The sequence below is a fragment of the Quercus lobata genome, chromosome 2 (assembly GCF_001633185.2).
Source record: "Quercus lobata isolate SW786 chromosome 2, ValleyOak3.0 Primary Assembly, whole genome shotgun sequence".
Taxonomy (NCBI): Eukaryota; Viridiplantae; Streptophyta; class Magnoliopsida; order Fagales; family Fagaceae; genus Quercus; species Quercus lobata.
The window spans coordinates 77,128,727-77,145,604 of record NC_044905.1 but is presented as its reverse complement, the minus strand read 5'-3'; the positions used below and the strand labels follow the sequence as shown (position 1 = coordinate 77,145,604).

At 36.9% G+C, this 16,878-nt stretch overlaps 2 protein-coding genes across 2 annotated transcripts; one reads left to right on the top strand and one right to left on the bottom strand.

Annotated features, from left to right (window-relative positions):
• The first annotated feature begins 224 nt into the window (after window positions 1–224).
• LOC115976693 (RING-H2 finger protein ATL46) lies at window positions 225–2,258 on the top strand. The gene has a single exon (XM_031098141.1). The coding sequence runs from the start codon at window positions 686–688 to the stop codon at window positions 1,934–1,936; it is 1,251 nt and encodes a 416-aa protein (XP_030954001.1). The 5' UTR covers window positions 225–685; the 3' UTR covers window positions 1,937–2,258.
• An 8,857-nt stretch (window positions 2,259–11,115) lies between these two features.
• On the bottom strand, window positions 11,116–12,243 carry LOC115978287. The gene has a single exon (XM_031100311.1). It carries the CDS (start codon window positions 12,018–12,020, stop codon window positions 11,559–11,561), a length of 462 nt encoding a protein of 153 aa, XP_030956171.1. The 5' UTR covers window positions 12,021–12,243; the 3' UTR covers window positions 11,116–11,558.
• Window positions 12,244–16,878: the final 4,635 nt, after the last annotated feature.

The window sequence follows — 16,878 nt, the reverse complement described above, 5'->3', positions numbered from 1 at the left end:
ATCAACTGAACTACTGCTCAGTTCACACAGGCCAGAAGCGGTACAGATATGTTGCTTTTGAAAATGAGCCCAGTGAGGCCCACCTTGAAGCCCTTGCTTGGGAGTTGAGAATGGCTCTTTGTCGCTTTTGGTTGACCGCAGCACTCTCACGCGCTATTCATGGCACGTGGACCTTTTTGGCATTCTTTACATCTATACCTTGGAAACTACTGCCACTGTCTGCATTCTGGTTCTCTTTAGTTCCACCAGAAACTAGAGAGAGAAAAGAGAGGTTATAGAAGTGACCCATTTCACTTTCCTCTTCTTTGAGCTTATAGAAGTGACTTAGAATTTAAAAAGCCTGTGTCTTTAGGGTTTTCTGTTGGAACAACAATGATAATGATATATATCTTCAAGAGCTTTTGAAAATACATAAATGGTGGACTCCCCAGAATCAAATTAGGTAAGTTTCAATTTTTATCATATATTATATGTCAACTGCTCTCTTATTATTGCTCAATCAGTGACTTCCCTTTCATTGAAAATCATGCATACAAAAATACAATAGAAAAGTGACTTCACAACCAATTGTTACTAACTTCTAGTGCAACTTTTTTTTTCTTCTCAAATCTGAGAACAAAAGGTGTTGTCTTTAAATGGTGTTTTGCATCAATGGAAGGAGTAAGTTCTGATTTTAGCTTTGCTTATGTGTCAAAATGAGTTGGGGTTGTGTTTGAATACAAAGAGTTTGGGGTTTTGTTACTACATGGTTTATGAGTGTACCTATATGATCTGTGGTATGTCAAACTACAAAGAGCATAAGTGGTTTTTGGAGCACACCCATATGAAGATGTCTTGGGTTCAGTATCAAATCTTGCAAAAAGATGGCTATTTGAGCTACCCTCCTTCTCCTCCTCTTCCTCCTTTGTCTTCATCACCATATACTGGTACTTTTCATAAAGAATCTGCCCCTTCTTCATCAAATGGTACTAGGATAAGTCCAGCAGTTCTTTTCATTATAGTAATTCTGGCTGTACTGTTTTTTATTTCTGGTTTACTCCACCTGCTTGTTAGATTTCTCATAAAGCACCCATCTTCCTCAGCATCTACTCAATCTAATAGATACCCAGAAATTTCTAGCTCCGATGCTCTTCAGAGACAGCTACAACAACTCTTCCATCTACATGACTCTGGTCTAGATCAAGCTTTTATAGATGCTCTTCCTGTTTTCCAGTATAAAGAGATAGTGGGTCTCAAAGAGCCATTTGATTGTGCTGTTTGTCTGTGTGAGTTTTCTGAAAAGGACAAGCTCAGATTGCTTCCCATGTGTAGCCATGCTTTCCATATCAGTTGTATAGACACTTGGCTCCTATCAAATTCAACATGTCCTCTTTGTAGAGGGGCCCTCTATACTCCTGGGTTTTCAATTGAAAACCCAATTTTTGATTATGATGATTTACGAGAAGAAGATGGGTGTACTGGTTATGGAGAAAATCGGTTAACTTCTACTCAAAAAACAGTGGAAATGGAAGAAATTGTTGTTGATAAGGGGGTTTTCCCAGTGAGGCTTGGAAAATTCAGAAAGCTAAATGTTGAGGCAGGGGAGGCTGGAGGAGAGACCAGTAGTAGTAATTTAGATGCAAGAAGATGTTATTCAATGGGCTCATATCAGTATGTGCTTGCCAATTCAGACCTACGGGTAGCCTTGTGCCATGATCCACAAGGCGGTGATATTACACTGACAAAAGAGAGAGAAAATAATGGGAATTCCTCAGTTGATGGGGATGTGGAAGGAAAAAAGATTAGTAGTGTGACTAAAGGTGAGAGCTATTCTGTGTCCAAGATTTGGCTCTGGTCAAAGAAAGGCAAATTTTCAAGTTCTTCAGATGCCCAGATGGATATACTGCCTTCCCTTAAAATGGAATTGCCATGGATGAGTAAAACACAAGGGGCATGAGGTATTTGCATCATCGTTTTCTTGCTATTTAGTTCATCCATTGATTATAGCTTGTTTATGCTCTTGCAATTCTTACTGAAATTTTTTTGCGATGCTAATTCACCAACTATGATGAATGGTTGTGGCTTATTATAATTGTAGGACTATCTTTTGTATTGAACCTGAAAAATACAGCTTGTTCAAGGGCTTTTGCTTATTTTAAGGAATGACAATATACGATCTTGTAGATTACCCTAAATGGGATGAGGCTGTGCTTTTCTTGTAGGGATAAACATATGATTGCATGTCTTATAATGGGAATGTTGGTATGATTATTCTTGTTTGCCTTTGCAAATCTTAATGATCTCAAGAGCTAAAAATTTGTTACCTTTCTTAGTTTTAGAAATCTAAAACATTTGCCAATTCGAGGGTTATATCATCCATGGAACATGGTTGTAGAAATGTGGGCACCAAGATTTGATGAAAGCAATTATGTAAAATAGACTGAGAGAGTAATAGTATTATAAAGCTGGATTACATTACTTACAGAGGCACTATATGTTTCTCTTTAGTGGATTTCATGGATTACTTAAATCTACTTTCCTAATTCTTTAAGAAGCTCTATTCTTTGAGCATTCTTTTTCTTTAATACAATTCTTTCTTGTACTGAAAAAAATATCATCAATTTTACCATAAAAAAAACTTTCATTTTCCATCTCAACCGTTTTGTGGACAAGTTCAAATAACATATGGTTTTCTCTCTCAATAAAGATGGATTATTCAGCAAAAAAAGTTCAAATAGCATATTGTGACACTATGTTGAAGGGGAAAAAAAATCTTACAGGTTTAAAATTTTCCATCCTAGGTTCACTTTTTTCTATTCTTGAAACAAATCTATTCTTTAGCTTTTTAATGATTCTAATTAAAAGTTATCTTAGTCCACCTACATTGGTGGTTATCGGCCTATGAAGGCTCTAGATGGCTCCAAGGTTTTATTACCAATATTTTGTGTACAAGATCTATTGCTAGGGGGCCTGTGCTTTTGCTTTCTTGCCTTTTGAGGCATTGGGTTTTTTGATCTCCTTTATATTTCAACTACTCTTTTTGGGATAATGTGAACATAATCTTTGGTATTGAGCCATTGAGTGATCTATTGGGTTGGGCAGTTGGGGCAGTGGTGGTGGGATCCATGAAAGCTGTGTGACAGAATCTTTCATTCTAGTGATATGATCATATGAGGCCTTTGATTCAAAAATTGGCTGTACTGCCAGTGCAACTGTAGCCTGTGGGTCATACTATGCTCCTCCCATGTGGTTTTGTTGAAATTGAACTTTACATGTAATCCCTCATTTATTTTCAAAAAATGTTGATAATCAGTCATATTCATGTTCAGAAATTTTCAGTAGGTGTCCAACCAGTCAGATCACAAATGATGTTGGAAAAGGAGAAAAGGAAAGGACAAAAAAAAAAAAAAAAGAGATAAAAAAAGAAGAGAAAGTTATGCCAAAAAATATAAACAAAAGAAGAGGGAAAAAAAAGTGGAGATATTGAACATGGATGCATGCTTTGGCAATTATAATTCCTATTTACTCACTTTCTTGTTTTATCGGTTGGTCTTAGGGCAACCACATCAGTTCGTGCAAATTTTCTGTCTATTTTACAAGAAAAAACCTACTTTTTCTATTTTACACATCCACTTTTATAAAACACCTACCTCAGTTTATCTATTCTACACATTTATTTAATAAAATATTCATTTTTTTTTACATTTTTTATTATTTCATTCTCTCTCCTCTCTGGCACAGACTCATCACCTCCTTCTCCGTCCACACCCACACCCAGCCAGCCACCCTTCAACAAAATCCAGCCATTGATTCACTGATCTTCCACAACAACAATCACCACAACAACAACAACGACACAACAACAATCACAACAACAATGATTCACCGATCTTCCACAACAACAATCACAACAACAATGACACAATCATAACAAATCTGACCCACTCACCCTCCATGTCCGATCAATTCTCCGTCACCGTCTTCGTTTCCAAACGGATTGTTGGATCGGAGAGGCTGATCGGCGTTCCCAACTCACTTGCCGCCCAAACTCGCCGATCGGACTCAGTCCGTGCCACGCGAGATCTCCGCCGAGCTAGCGCCGTCTTCGTCTTCGAAGCCTGAGATTTTGAAGCAGAAGGAGAAGCTAATCGGCTTTGCAGAGGTTTTTTTTTTTTTTGATGGGAATCGGCTTTGCAGAGTTTGAGAGCTAGCGTCGCCTTCGTCTTCATCTTCGAAGCCTGAGATTTTGAAGTAGAAGGAGAAGCTGATCGGCTTTGCAAAGGTTTTTTTTATTTATTTTTTTTTTTATGGGAATCGGCTTTTGCAGAGTTGAGAACTTGAGATGAGAGAAAAGTGATGAAATGAGAAAGAGAGAGTTGAGATGAGAGGGTCAGACGCAAGAGAGAGAAGATATTAATAAAATAATTATAAACGAGCTACAGTACCCGTGTATATTTACATGGGTACTGTAGCTCAGGGAAATATATACACGATTTTACACATTTTTACACCCACTGATGTGGGTGTTTTTTGGCCCAAAATGTGTAAAATTTGTACTGTAGATCTATTTTAGAAGACTTTAGATGATCTGATGTGAATGCTCATATCTCAATTTCATCAACTTTGAGACCAGCTTTGAGGTGTCTTTACACTGGATTGCTATATGAAAATAAATGAAGGACAGAAAAAGAGAGTTGTACCATAAAAGATAAATAAAAGATGAGATTTTTCTTTTCTTTTGTTAAGTGAGGATATTGATGCATCGTTGGGCAATTTTAATTCCTAATAATGCTCTTTGAAATAATGTTATTCTATTTTGCTTTATATTTATTTTTGTATGTGGGAAGGTCGGTGGAATATGTAGAAACCATGTTACCAACCCAACAAAGAAGTGCCAAAAAACTGAGTCATGAGAAAATGATAAGTGTTTTTATTCAGGCTCTGATAGAAAAGTGCCAACACAAGCTCACCAACCAATAGTATTAATTTAGCGGCTCCACATTCCTGCTGTCCAAGTACTCTGAAGTGAACCACCACCCATCTCTCTCTCTCTTTCTTTTTTTTTTTTTTTTGGGAGAGAGAGAGAGAGAGGGAATATCACCTTAGATGATAAAATAGGGCACTTTTTGTCTCAAGTGGCTCAAACAATGAACTTGAGTGTCCAACCTATTGACCATAATGCTTGGCCCAAGTGCTCACCAAGTGTTTTTTATTTTTTGGTAAACTCAACCAAGTTTTTTTTTTTTTTTTTGAAAGCTAAACTCAACCAAGTTATTACCTATGCACAGAATCATCTGAATAAGTTGATGATGTGATGGAATTGCACTTGGGCAGATTGGGTTAAGTTGAAGGCCAGCCAAGCCCAGCTGTGGAGAGTGATGCATTTGCCCTTTTGCCCCTTTCTGTAGGACATGATATGTAAAATAACTATGTATAGTAATTCCATGTGTTCTAGTGTATTGGAGCATTGGATGTGACACAGACACGATAATATTAAAAAATAGTCATGTGTTGCTCTCATGATTTGTTTAGTGTACTGAAGCATTAAATGGAAGCTTTGCTCTTCCCAATTAGTTAGTTTGGGAATATAGATTAGAATGAAACTATATATGCAATTAGTACCCAAAGAAAACTGATACTTGTCGGCCAAAATGGTTAGGACTCTAATTCTCCAAAGCAAAAAAAAAAAAATTCAAACTGAAATAGGAAGACAAACCTTGCACGATAATGCCCCAATATCACAAGATCAGTACTGAAAATAGACTTAAGTGACCAAACATGCTCTCTAAAAAGAAAAGACAAATGATGGAATTAAGGAAATGGAAGAGTGGTGATGAGAAGGCCTGCTTTTAAAAGGTGAAAATGAGAGAAAATGATGAGAAACAAGAAAGATAGAAGATAGAACAGACCCAGAAGCAATGTATACATATCCAAAACCACATGATTATGGTTGTGAGCACAAAAAGAGGCCTTTCGATATAAAAGTTGGGTTGAAATTTGCACAACGAAAGGAGCAGTTTTCCAATAGTTGGTAACATGCCTTTGTCAAGACCACTCAAAACTAGAGAAGGAAATAACGTGAGAATTGGGACCTCCATCTCTATTCGGAAGTCAAAATTACTATACAAGTTTGTGGGATGAATGAGATTGCTTTCATGGGCTAAGATTTCTCATTAACTTTGTTCCTTTCGGTGGAAGATTTTGATACTGATAGCATAAATTCATGGAAGTATCCTATCACATCAATGAGATAAATACACACGGAACCCTAAAGTTCGAGTGGTCTTGAATATAGTTTAAGATATAGTTTAAGATATAAAATGATAAATGGAAAAAGTTTAACTACAAAATTAATTATAACCTAAATCTATAACTTTACTTAATATCTTTTTATTGGATTTGGATTACATTTTCTTCTTATATTCTTTATATTTGTAAAACTTCTAAAAAATTAAATATCAATAACTATGTCATCAATAAATAATTTAAATTATAATTTTTTATAGTTCAAAATTATGCATAAAATATAATCTTTTAGATCTTATAGTAAATAATATCCGATTGACACAAAATTTGACATGTGTATTAAGAGAGTAAAGAACATGTAATCTAACGGTTAGATTTTCAAAACATATAGTAATGTTAATGATATTGAGTAAGGTTGCCTTAAATTACAACCAATTTTGTAGTTAAACTTTATCCATGATAAATTTAAGTGAGTTTTTTATATATAAGAAAATAGAAATAAAATTAACTAAGTAGTATTTATTTAATTGTCTATATTATAATTAAAAACCATTCTTCTCACCATTGTGAAATTAAAAAAAAAAAAAAATTATATTTAGGTTTTTCATAACATTGCCTTTTTAACTAATAATAGGTAATCCGTAATCCACTTAATCATCTTGTGACATAATCGATTTTAATTAGGATTTAACCAATTTGATTATGATAAATTTCTTTATGTAAAATGGATTGTAACAAGTATTTTGAGTAAAATTTATGAAAGCAATGCACGCATTTGGCAACCGAAAAAGAAAGTCTTAATCATGAATTGTTATATGACATATTTGAACATTTTAAAGATAAATTTCGTTGCTATCTTTCTGTCTAACTATTTTCAATAAAATTTTTTTATACATTTGTGAAATTTTCATTTTTTTTTTCTCATATCCAAATTGATATTATATAGTTGATATTTATAATTAAAAATATTTACAAATAAAATAGTCACTATTTACAATATAAAATTGTAATATGACAAGAACAAAATAAATTTTAAGGCATATATATATATATATATATATATATAGGCAAATGATCTGAAGACATTTTTAAGTCCATGGGCTTGTTTGAGGATGATTAAAAACCCATTCATATGTTAACCCAAATTTGACACATGGGCTAAGACCAAGGAAGGGAGACATCAAGACCACTCAAAACTAGGCTAAACTTAGAAAAAGAGGTCCGAGGAAAGGAGGCTAATAGGCCTGTTGACTGAAGAGCCCGAGGAGCGATTGCACCTCGAAAGAACCTTAGCTCCCTGCACCAAAGACTGAAGCACCATGGAAGAGGTCAAAGTCATGCAAGTAACAGAAAAGGGAAATATCTGGGAATGTGGTCATCACCTCCACATTCAATACTCTGCATCAACTGAACTGGCCATATTTATGAGGAAAAGACATCTAATTAGTGACTCAACAACTCACAACTCTCTCTACCACCTCTAGGAGGGTCCTGATGGGACAAGCATTCGAATTATCCCCCTGAGACGTATAGATGGAAGGCTAAGATGCAATGAGAAGGGCTATATAAGGAAATGAACCCCTCTAGAAAAAAGGGAGGAACATTCTAAAAACGAAGATAGAGTAAACTAAAATTTAAAAGAATCAACATTGACTATTAATGAACAACCCCTCTTCAGACTTGCTCGAGGAAGAATTTACATTGAATTTGTGTCTCTTTCGTTGATATTAACTGCTTTAGTCTTGTTATCCTGAAGCCTGTAATTACTTAGCATTGCAATTGACTCGAAGAACCCATTCTCTTACAAATCTATTATATTGGGCTTAAAGTACTCGGTTCCACTATTCTAAATGGGTTTGGGCCACTTTCCTAGTCCTTACAATATATATATATATATTCAATCTAGGGATATTATTGCCACATAATAACTTATTAATATAATCCACTACATGGAAGATTAGTTCGAAAAAAATAAAGTCTCAAGTTGTTCGAAAAAATTGATAATTAATGATGATTTAGCATACTCACAATTTATTATGATTTTTTTTGAAATAATTTAGGGTATTAATTGGATTGGATTGGATTGGATTTTTATTAACTCAATATTTGGGCGTCTTCTTAGTGGTGGGGGAAAAGAGGGTATTATCCACCTTCTTTTTTTTTTTTTTTTTTTTTTTTCAATATGTCATAGAATACAAAAATTTATAATTTTTTTCACAAAGATTGGGGTAGCATGTTATAATTAGTACTAAACAAAATGGTGTGAGTAGTGAACTCATGTAATAGTAATTTTAGTCTAACCACAGTGAGTCCTACTCCCCAATGGGGAGTCAGCTTGTAGTTATTTGAAGCAATACATATACACAAAAATGTTAAATACTAAAATAATAAACTCAAACGAGCAATAATTGCCTAGTAGCCAGTTTTGTCAATTATAGATAGAGTAATGCAACAGACACAAATTATTTTACAATATTTTTACAAACTGCTGATGTGATTTTAGTATTTTCCAAATAGTTGTTGCAAGTAAAAATGTGATGTTAGTGATAGACCCATATTAAAATTAGTAAGAATTTGTCACATCAGTATTTTATAAAAATGTTGTAAAGTAGTTTGTGTTTATAACATTACTCTTAAAGATAATACGAGATAAACACTAAACAGTAATAATAAACTCAAAATAGCAATAATTGCCAACATGCTCGTTCTAGTTTCCTAGGCAAAAGATCAGAAGCTCAACTTTGTCTTTTTTAATGGTGATTCCAAGTCAGTTATTGATGCACTAAACACCTCCTCTCCACCAGCTCTCACTCTTGAGAATTTCATGCTGAATTTGTTTTTATATAGAGATTTCATTTTTGTTAGAAGCCATGTAAACTTTTTAGCACACAATATTGCCCATTGGCAAGCTTTTTTATGTGGGATATGAGTCCTTTGCTCACCATCTCCTCTCTGGGTAGGCCATTTCAACCAAAAGGTAGATAAGGGCTCTTGAAATATTAGTTGAACTTGCATCCATTGTTATTGCTCAAGTAGAGACCACCAAACCCATTGTTCTATAAATTAATATACTGAAGCTCAAGTTGTGAAATTCTTATATTGTAAAAGATTAAAGGTGATGAAGCCAGCTATTTCAAAAGATTTCGGGGCCCACTATAACATTGGAAACTAAGGAGAAAGTCCAACAAATCGACTAGTGATCAGAAAGAACTCCATTGAAAACCAAAGCAGGATTTGATTTGCTCCAAGATCCCAAATGAATATTATTTTTGTTTCTCCACAATGAGTACAAGAGAATGTATGATTGTTAGGGTTAGATATGATCTATCAAGATAAAGCTGGCAAAGAGTGGCACTTGATTTTTATTTTTATTTTTTTTCCTTTTCTGTGGACTTGATATGCTTCCCATTATCTTTTAAGTTATCTACCATTTTAGAATCTATTTATAACATTGATGAAATAATATAATGCAATGCACTCATTTCATAAAAAAGAAATAGGAATTTAAGAATTCCACGTGAGGATTATTCTAATAAGAGTATAAAGAATCATAATCCAACCGTATCATTTGTTGTCATTAAACAAATCAATTGACACTATATATTTTATAACAATTGTTCCTCACTTTTATCAGCTCGTGTGAATAAGGTGAAATAGTTCTTTCATTTCATATGAAACTTCAATTCTTATGTCACAACTCACTCACAAGTATGGAATAGGAAGGGGAAAAAAAGATATCGAAGATCCTTAGTATGTTTTTTTTTCTTCTTTCTTCTTCTTGTTCTTCTTTTCTCTAACTTAAAAAGACTAAAAAAGAGATTAGTTGAAGTCCACTAAACATAATTTCAAACTTCATGGAAATTAACTTCATATCTAGAATACATGGGCTATATTCATGGCCGAAAGCATGCTGCATCCAGTCCAACATTACTGATTGGTACACATTCCCAATATTTTAGCCTTATCTTCGTCCATGTGCTCTACATTTTATGTTCACATTCCCAAGGATTTATGTACATATTTTTTAAATCTTGCTTTTTCTCAAATTTTTAAAGTATAAGAATATTTTAACATATTTTCAACCAAAAAATATCAACAAAAAACTAGATAAACTGTTTTCAAACGAATAAATACAACTTTGCTCTTTCTTATACATAGTGAGATAAGAAAAATAGCCACAAAAACACTTGATAGTTGATACCTAGATATGTCACTTTAGTGAGTTCTAACTTAAGCATTAACGTAGGCTTGGCTGTCACCACACTGATGTCAATCTGAGTTCTTATGTTCTATCTTTAAGTCTTCCAAAGCCTAGATGGGATATGTGATCACTAATTTGAGACATCATCAAAATTCATCTTGAAAACTAATACCCTACTATTTGCACTGAAGTAGCCAGACGCATAATAAGGTCATACATACTATCCCGTAAATTTTTTTCCCCCTTCAAACAACCACATTGTGACACAATCTGTTTCTAGAGCACAAGTAGTTTAATGATATAAAAAAATTTCATAACTATTTAGTGAGAACATTGCGATTCATGTATAATAAAAGTAATAATAACGAAAAACTCATGTGAAAACGATACTACACTAATCACAACTTATTGATCCAACAAATTATTAAAAAGGGTTGTGAAGATTTTTGCTCTTCCCTGGAACTCATCTACCATAATCGTTAATCAAAACATCACCGGTAGTTTGGTACCAGAAGAGAATAATAATGCCAGAACACCAACTAACATAACATGGCTTTGAATTTCAACCTTTCTCCCTCCTATAATAAACAGTTTTAGGGGAAAATAGTGTCATCTACTTCACAAAACTCCAAAGGGTTCGTTGGCAATAGAAGAGGTGGGGATTGTTCCCAATACTTTACAACAAGAAATTCAGAAGCAACATAATATAATTGAAATAATAAATTACTATATGATTAAAGTGTCCAAAATCAATTGGCTCAAATAATCTCTATTGTAATTTTGTTTCTAGTAACAAACAAAAAAGAAAAAACAACACAAAACCAAACACAGGTACATTTGGACAATTCATCGTCACAATCCTACATTTACAATCAAAAGTACAACGCACATCCTTCTTTTCTTACCAATTTCACTGAAGGGTAAACTGAAAAATTATTAACTTTCATAAAACATAATATCCCGCCACGTGTCGCCGACACCACCATCCAATTACTATAAACCAAGAAGTCAACCAACCGCCACGATTTTCTCGTACACCACACCCCAAAATCGGCGCCGCACCCTGCGCACGTTATCCCACACGGCGCGCCGAAAAAAACTGAAACGAAATTTAAGCATCGTCACGTGCGTGTCACTTGAACACCGGCGCGTCTTTTCCGAAATCCATAGACGATTTAGCGGAGGCCGGAATGGAAGCGAAACGGCACGAGAAATCGCGGCCCAAGTAATCCTCATCCAAATGACCGTTCTGCCCCGGACCCTCGTCGAAATTCAGCGCGTAACTATAGGGGTCGTATTGGAATTTCGTCCTGTTGAACCGGTTCTTGTTGAACCGGCGAATGAAGGTCTTCCACTTCGGGCCGGCGACGATCTCGGACCACTCCCGGAAGTTTCTCCAACTCCGGACCCACCACTTGTCGTCGTCGTTCATCTCCGCCGTCCGTATGCGCTCCCACCACGACGATCCGACGGCGGAGGAGGCTCGCTCTGATCGTCCCACGCACGGAATCCATGAACAGCAGCCTCTTTTGGCGAAGAATGACTCGTTCATTTCGTCGGTTTCTGCCGGCGAGGCTCGCTCCGCCGGCGACATTTTCCAATAGGCGCACAAAAATGAGGGCTGTTTGTTTTTGCAGAAACGAAGAGGAAGAGAGAGAAAGAGTTTCAGTTTCTGCAAACTGAGACCTAATTCTCTCTCTCTCTCTCTCTGAATCTGTCTCTCGCTCTGTGTGTGTCTTTGTCTTCTCTCTGGCTATAAGGAGGCGTAACCGAAACATTCGCTGGAAATTGCAGTTACCATTACTGGCAAATGCCGGTTTGCTAGGTGCCTATCCAATATGTCATTATTGTTAATTTATTACTAGGTTTTTTTTTTTTCCTGTTTTGGGTTAGTCTCTAAAACAATTTTGGTAACCCAAAATAATAAATAAATAAGGAAAAAATATAAAACTGACCTTCTAACTTTATTTTTTTGTTTTTCATTTTAGATCTTTAACTTTTCAGTTTTGTCAAAATTGATCGTCTATTTTTCAATTTTTGTCAATACAAGATTCCGTTAAAACCCAGTTATAGGCTACCATTAATGTTATTGAAACGTTGCCGTTTTCAATTTCTTTTTTTTTTTTTTTTTTTTTTTTTTTTTTTTTTTTATAATTTTGAAATTAAAAGGAAAAAGAAAATTTTGAAAAAAAAAAAAAAAACAACAACAACAAGAAGAAGTCGCCGGTGAAGCCATAACTATTATAGACCTGTCTCCAACTTCGATGCACGGGTCGCAGCTCCAGATTGCTTACCAAGGTGTTCCCAGTGCGTATTCTAAAACTACGACCTTTTACTCCACATAGTCGGCGAGGTCCAATTACCCGTACACCACTGCCTCTTGGCTTTATCGAGGGTCTGAAAAGAGTACTTGACCCGAGTCATCTCACACCCACAACCCTTAGCTCAGTGCGAACTCACCCTCATGAAACTTAGCCTCAACGTTGCACGCGAGGCAATTGACGACACGGCGGGATGAACATACTCGCTGATGGAATCCAGGATGCCTCGAGCAACGTGACCCGGTTCGTCATGCTGGCCCGAGAGCCCATAATACCTCGCACCAACCACCCATTCAAGATGAGCAATGTGTTTGCGCATGACAAGGGGACCTTGGTCCTGTTCAAGGTCTTGTCGGCGTTCACGTTCAGGAACATTAGCTTGACGAAGATCGAGTCGAGGCCATAGATCACACACCTCAATTCCGAAATTTCAAAAAAAAAGAAGGGAAAAACTCAGTGACATTAACGACAGCATAACTGGGATTTAACGGAATCTTGCATTGACAAAAATTGAAAGATAGAAGACTGAATTGATAAAACTGAAAGTTAGAGGACTAAAATGAAAAGGAGTAAAAGTTAGAGGGTCAGTTTTACATTTTTGCCAATAAATAAATATAATTTACACCTAATATATTTGGTGAATTATAATTTTCAATATTTTTTTTTTAATCCACTAAAAGGGTATGAAAAACATACAGTAAGTTAAACCTCTTAAAATGATGCCACTTCACATTATAAAAGAAAAGAGTTTGAGAAGGTATATAAGCATAACAAAATCTCACAACATTTCTATAACATTTGAGTTATCGTGGGTCTTGAGATAATCTTATTTTATTTTATGTTAACTGTGGGTTCCTCGGATGTATTGATTTAGAGCCTTTAGCTTTTACACAGCATCCTTTGGAGTCCCACATCGAAAGAATCTTCCCCCACTTTTTGCCTTATAAGCTCTGAAGCGAAGGAGTAGTATACCACTAGTTATTATCTTTTAATGTGGGAGGGTTTCTTGTCTCAGCCCCCAATTAGCAGATATTGTCCGCTTTGGCTATACCTCACGGTTTTGCTCAATTCCACATTGGGGAGAGACGCCTCCCACATGTGCCTTATAAGCTTGAGCCTAAGACACATTTATACCACTACTACACATGTGTACTTGCTAATTGGGGGCTGAGACAAGAAACCCTCCCACATTAACCTATAATGAATTGACAACTTAGTTTATTGTGATATTTTGTTCTGTCAAAAAAAAAAAAAAATACTTAAAGAGTTAACATTGTTTTGGCAATGGATAGAACTTGGAAGTAGGGGTGTCCATGGGTCGGGCGGGTCGGGTTTGTGCCCAACCTGCAACCAACCTGTAAGAGATCGGGTGGGCAGATTCTCAACCCGCAACCAACCCGTTAAGAGGGTCGGGTTTCGCGGGTCAGTTTGCCGGCGGGTGGCATCGGTTTCGGGTGAGGCCGAAACCCGACGGAAAACACAGAAAAACGGCCAAAATCGACGAGATCTCGCTCGATCCAGCCAAGATCCGGTGAGGATTTCGTCAAATCCGATGATTTTGCCCCTAAATCGTGCTGAGAATCGCCGGATTTGGTGTATCTATGCCGGATCTGATTGTTTTGGTCGCCAAAATCTGCCAAATTAAGCTAAAACTCGTTGGAATCGCTGGAGAATTCGCCAAAATTTGATGTCTTTGGGCGGGTCGGGTTTCACAGGTTTTGAACGAGGGGACTCGAAACTGACCTGCCGGCGTCGGGTTTCGGAGCTCGGGACCTGCGGCCGACCGCCGGAGCAGTCGGATCGGGTGAACGTCGGTCAGGTACAGGCGGGTGGGTTGGACAACCCTACTTGGAAGGACTTAAAAAAGCAAAGTTATCAAAGTTTAATGATTAAAATGATAATATTTAAATTTAATGCCTAAAATAACAATTCACCAAATTTATATGGTATAAATTGTATTCTTTATTTTTAAATTTGAGAAACAGAATGGAATGGAAGATAAAATAAACATATATAGCTTAAATTAAAAATCTGTGATTTATATGGTATTGACTTAATAATAATATCAAATAATTTGATAGGAATCCAGATCTAGTTAACTAAAACAAGAAAACAGAAAGAAATATCTGAATTGTTGTGCTGTGCATGTTTAATTTCTTTCTTTGAAATATATAGTGTGTTAGTTGTTGCTCACCTGTTGCACCAATAGTAACACGTTTCTCACCTGCTGTTGTCATTAAATACTGTTTAACGGTAAAAAACTAGAAGTCTAATTAAACGCGGTGGGCGCAGAAAGAGCATGAATTGTTATTGTTGTTGTTGTTTCTTTTTTTGTTTTTTGTTTTTTTGTTTTTTTTGGTGGATAATCAGAGCTGATGAAGTGTGAACTCGTCAGTCGAAATGGGCAGATGGAACTCCCCGTCAGCACCAATGTATCCTTTAAAAGGGGTCATCGGTGTGATGCCTGCCACAACACCTCCGATGGCAAAGTTAGAACAGAAAAGCAATTCGCCAAATGGGAATGAATGAACTAGAAAAGTAATAGGTATTTTCTTAGAATATTAGTTTTTGTACCATGTGCTGCCAATGCAAGGGCTTTATATATGTGATTTTGGTTGCTAGTCGTTGGAGTGTTAATGCCTTTCTTAGTAACGCTTCCAGCCCAATAATAGGGCTTTTAATAGGCTCCCAACGGTCTGTTTTGCTGGTTTCATAACTGCTCAGGCTACTGGCTGGCATCATTGAATGACTCTCCTTCCCTCGTTAGTGATGGCTGATTTCCTCGTCGCTAGGGATGACCTCGTCATTAGTGTTGGCTTTGTCAAGGTAATGTATTCTCGTCACTCCCATTATTTGCCCCCCAGGTTCTGTGGTCGTCAGTGACGTGTCATGAGGGCCACAGAAGGTGAAAGGTTTTTCCTGAGTTGTCTGTGATGCTTGGGGTTCTGCTCCGAATTTAATGCATGATGGCGGCGCAGTACGCAACGTGGCCACGTGGCACGTGCTGATTGAAGGCGTTGATGGCATGACCCTTGGGTTTCTCGCTACTTTTCAGTTTCCTTGCATTTTTGGTTGCAAAACTTTTTTCTTTTTCCTTCACTTTGATTTTTGCTCTGAGTGTTATCTTCCTTGCTTATTTCTGCGACTACTCCGATTCTGCTCCGGCGACTCCGACCTTGCTCCGGTGACTCTGACCTTGCTCCGGCGACGCTTCTTTCCGAATTTTTCCAGCTTCGACCGCTTCACTCTTCAAGGTATGCTACTCTTTTATCCTCCTTCTAATCCTTTTTCTTAACGGTCTTCTTATGAGTTCCTAATTTTTCCTTTGTCTTTTGCTTTTTGTTGTTTTCGTGTTTGATTTTTGGGATTTTAGGATTGTGTACCCTTTTCATGGTTAGTTCTTCTGAGGTTTGGGTAGCTTGCCCCTCAGTCTCTTTCTTTTTTGCTCGCCTAGGGGCGGCTTTGGGTGTTTCCAGTGACTTTTTCCTTTTGGTTGGGGACTATATTTTTGAAGGTTGTGGGTTGAGTGTAGTTTTAGGGGAACTATCTCCAATTTTAGGCCAGTCATTAGCTTGGTTTGAGGGAGAAACGAGAAGGATGTCGGAGGTGAGATCCAGTGAACTAGACACTGGGTTGTCGTCTAGCGAAGGCCTGGTTGAGGGCGATACGGCCGTTTCCATCCCTCGTCAGGTTAGGGCTTTTTATGCCCTTAACGAAGAGTGTGGGCTGGATGCTGACATCGTGGCTAGGTTCAAGGATAGGTTTTAGTTTCCTGCGTGAGTCCGCGTTCGTCAGCCTGGTCCTGAGGATCGGGCCTGCCACTTCTTTCCTGGTGAAGTATGCTTCTACGAGGCTGCTTTCACTTCTGGGCTTAGGCTACCCGTCCATCCTTTGGTGATGGAGTTCTTGGGTTATTTTGGTATTGCCCCCAGGCAACTCATGCGTAATTCATGGAGGATAGTGATCAGTTGTATGGAGGTATGGTTGGCTGCCAACGAGGATATGATCAAAGTGAGTGAGCTCGTCCACCTTTACCGCTTAAAGGAATCGAAAGAGTATGGGTATTATGAACTAGTCCCTTGGACGAGGAGGACTAGAATCATTAAGGGTTTAGTCTCCTCATTCAGGTAC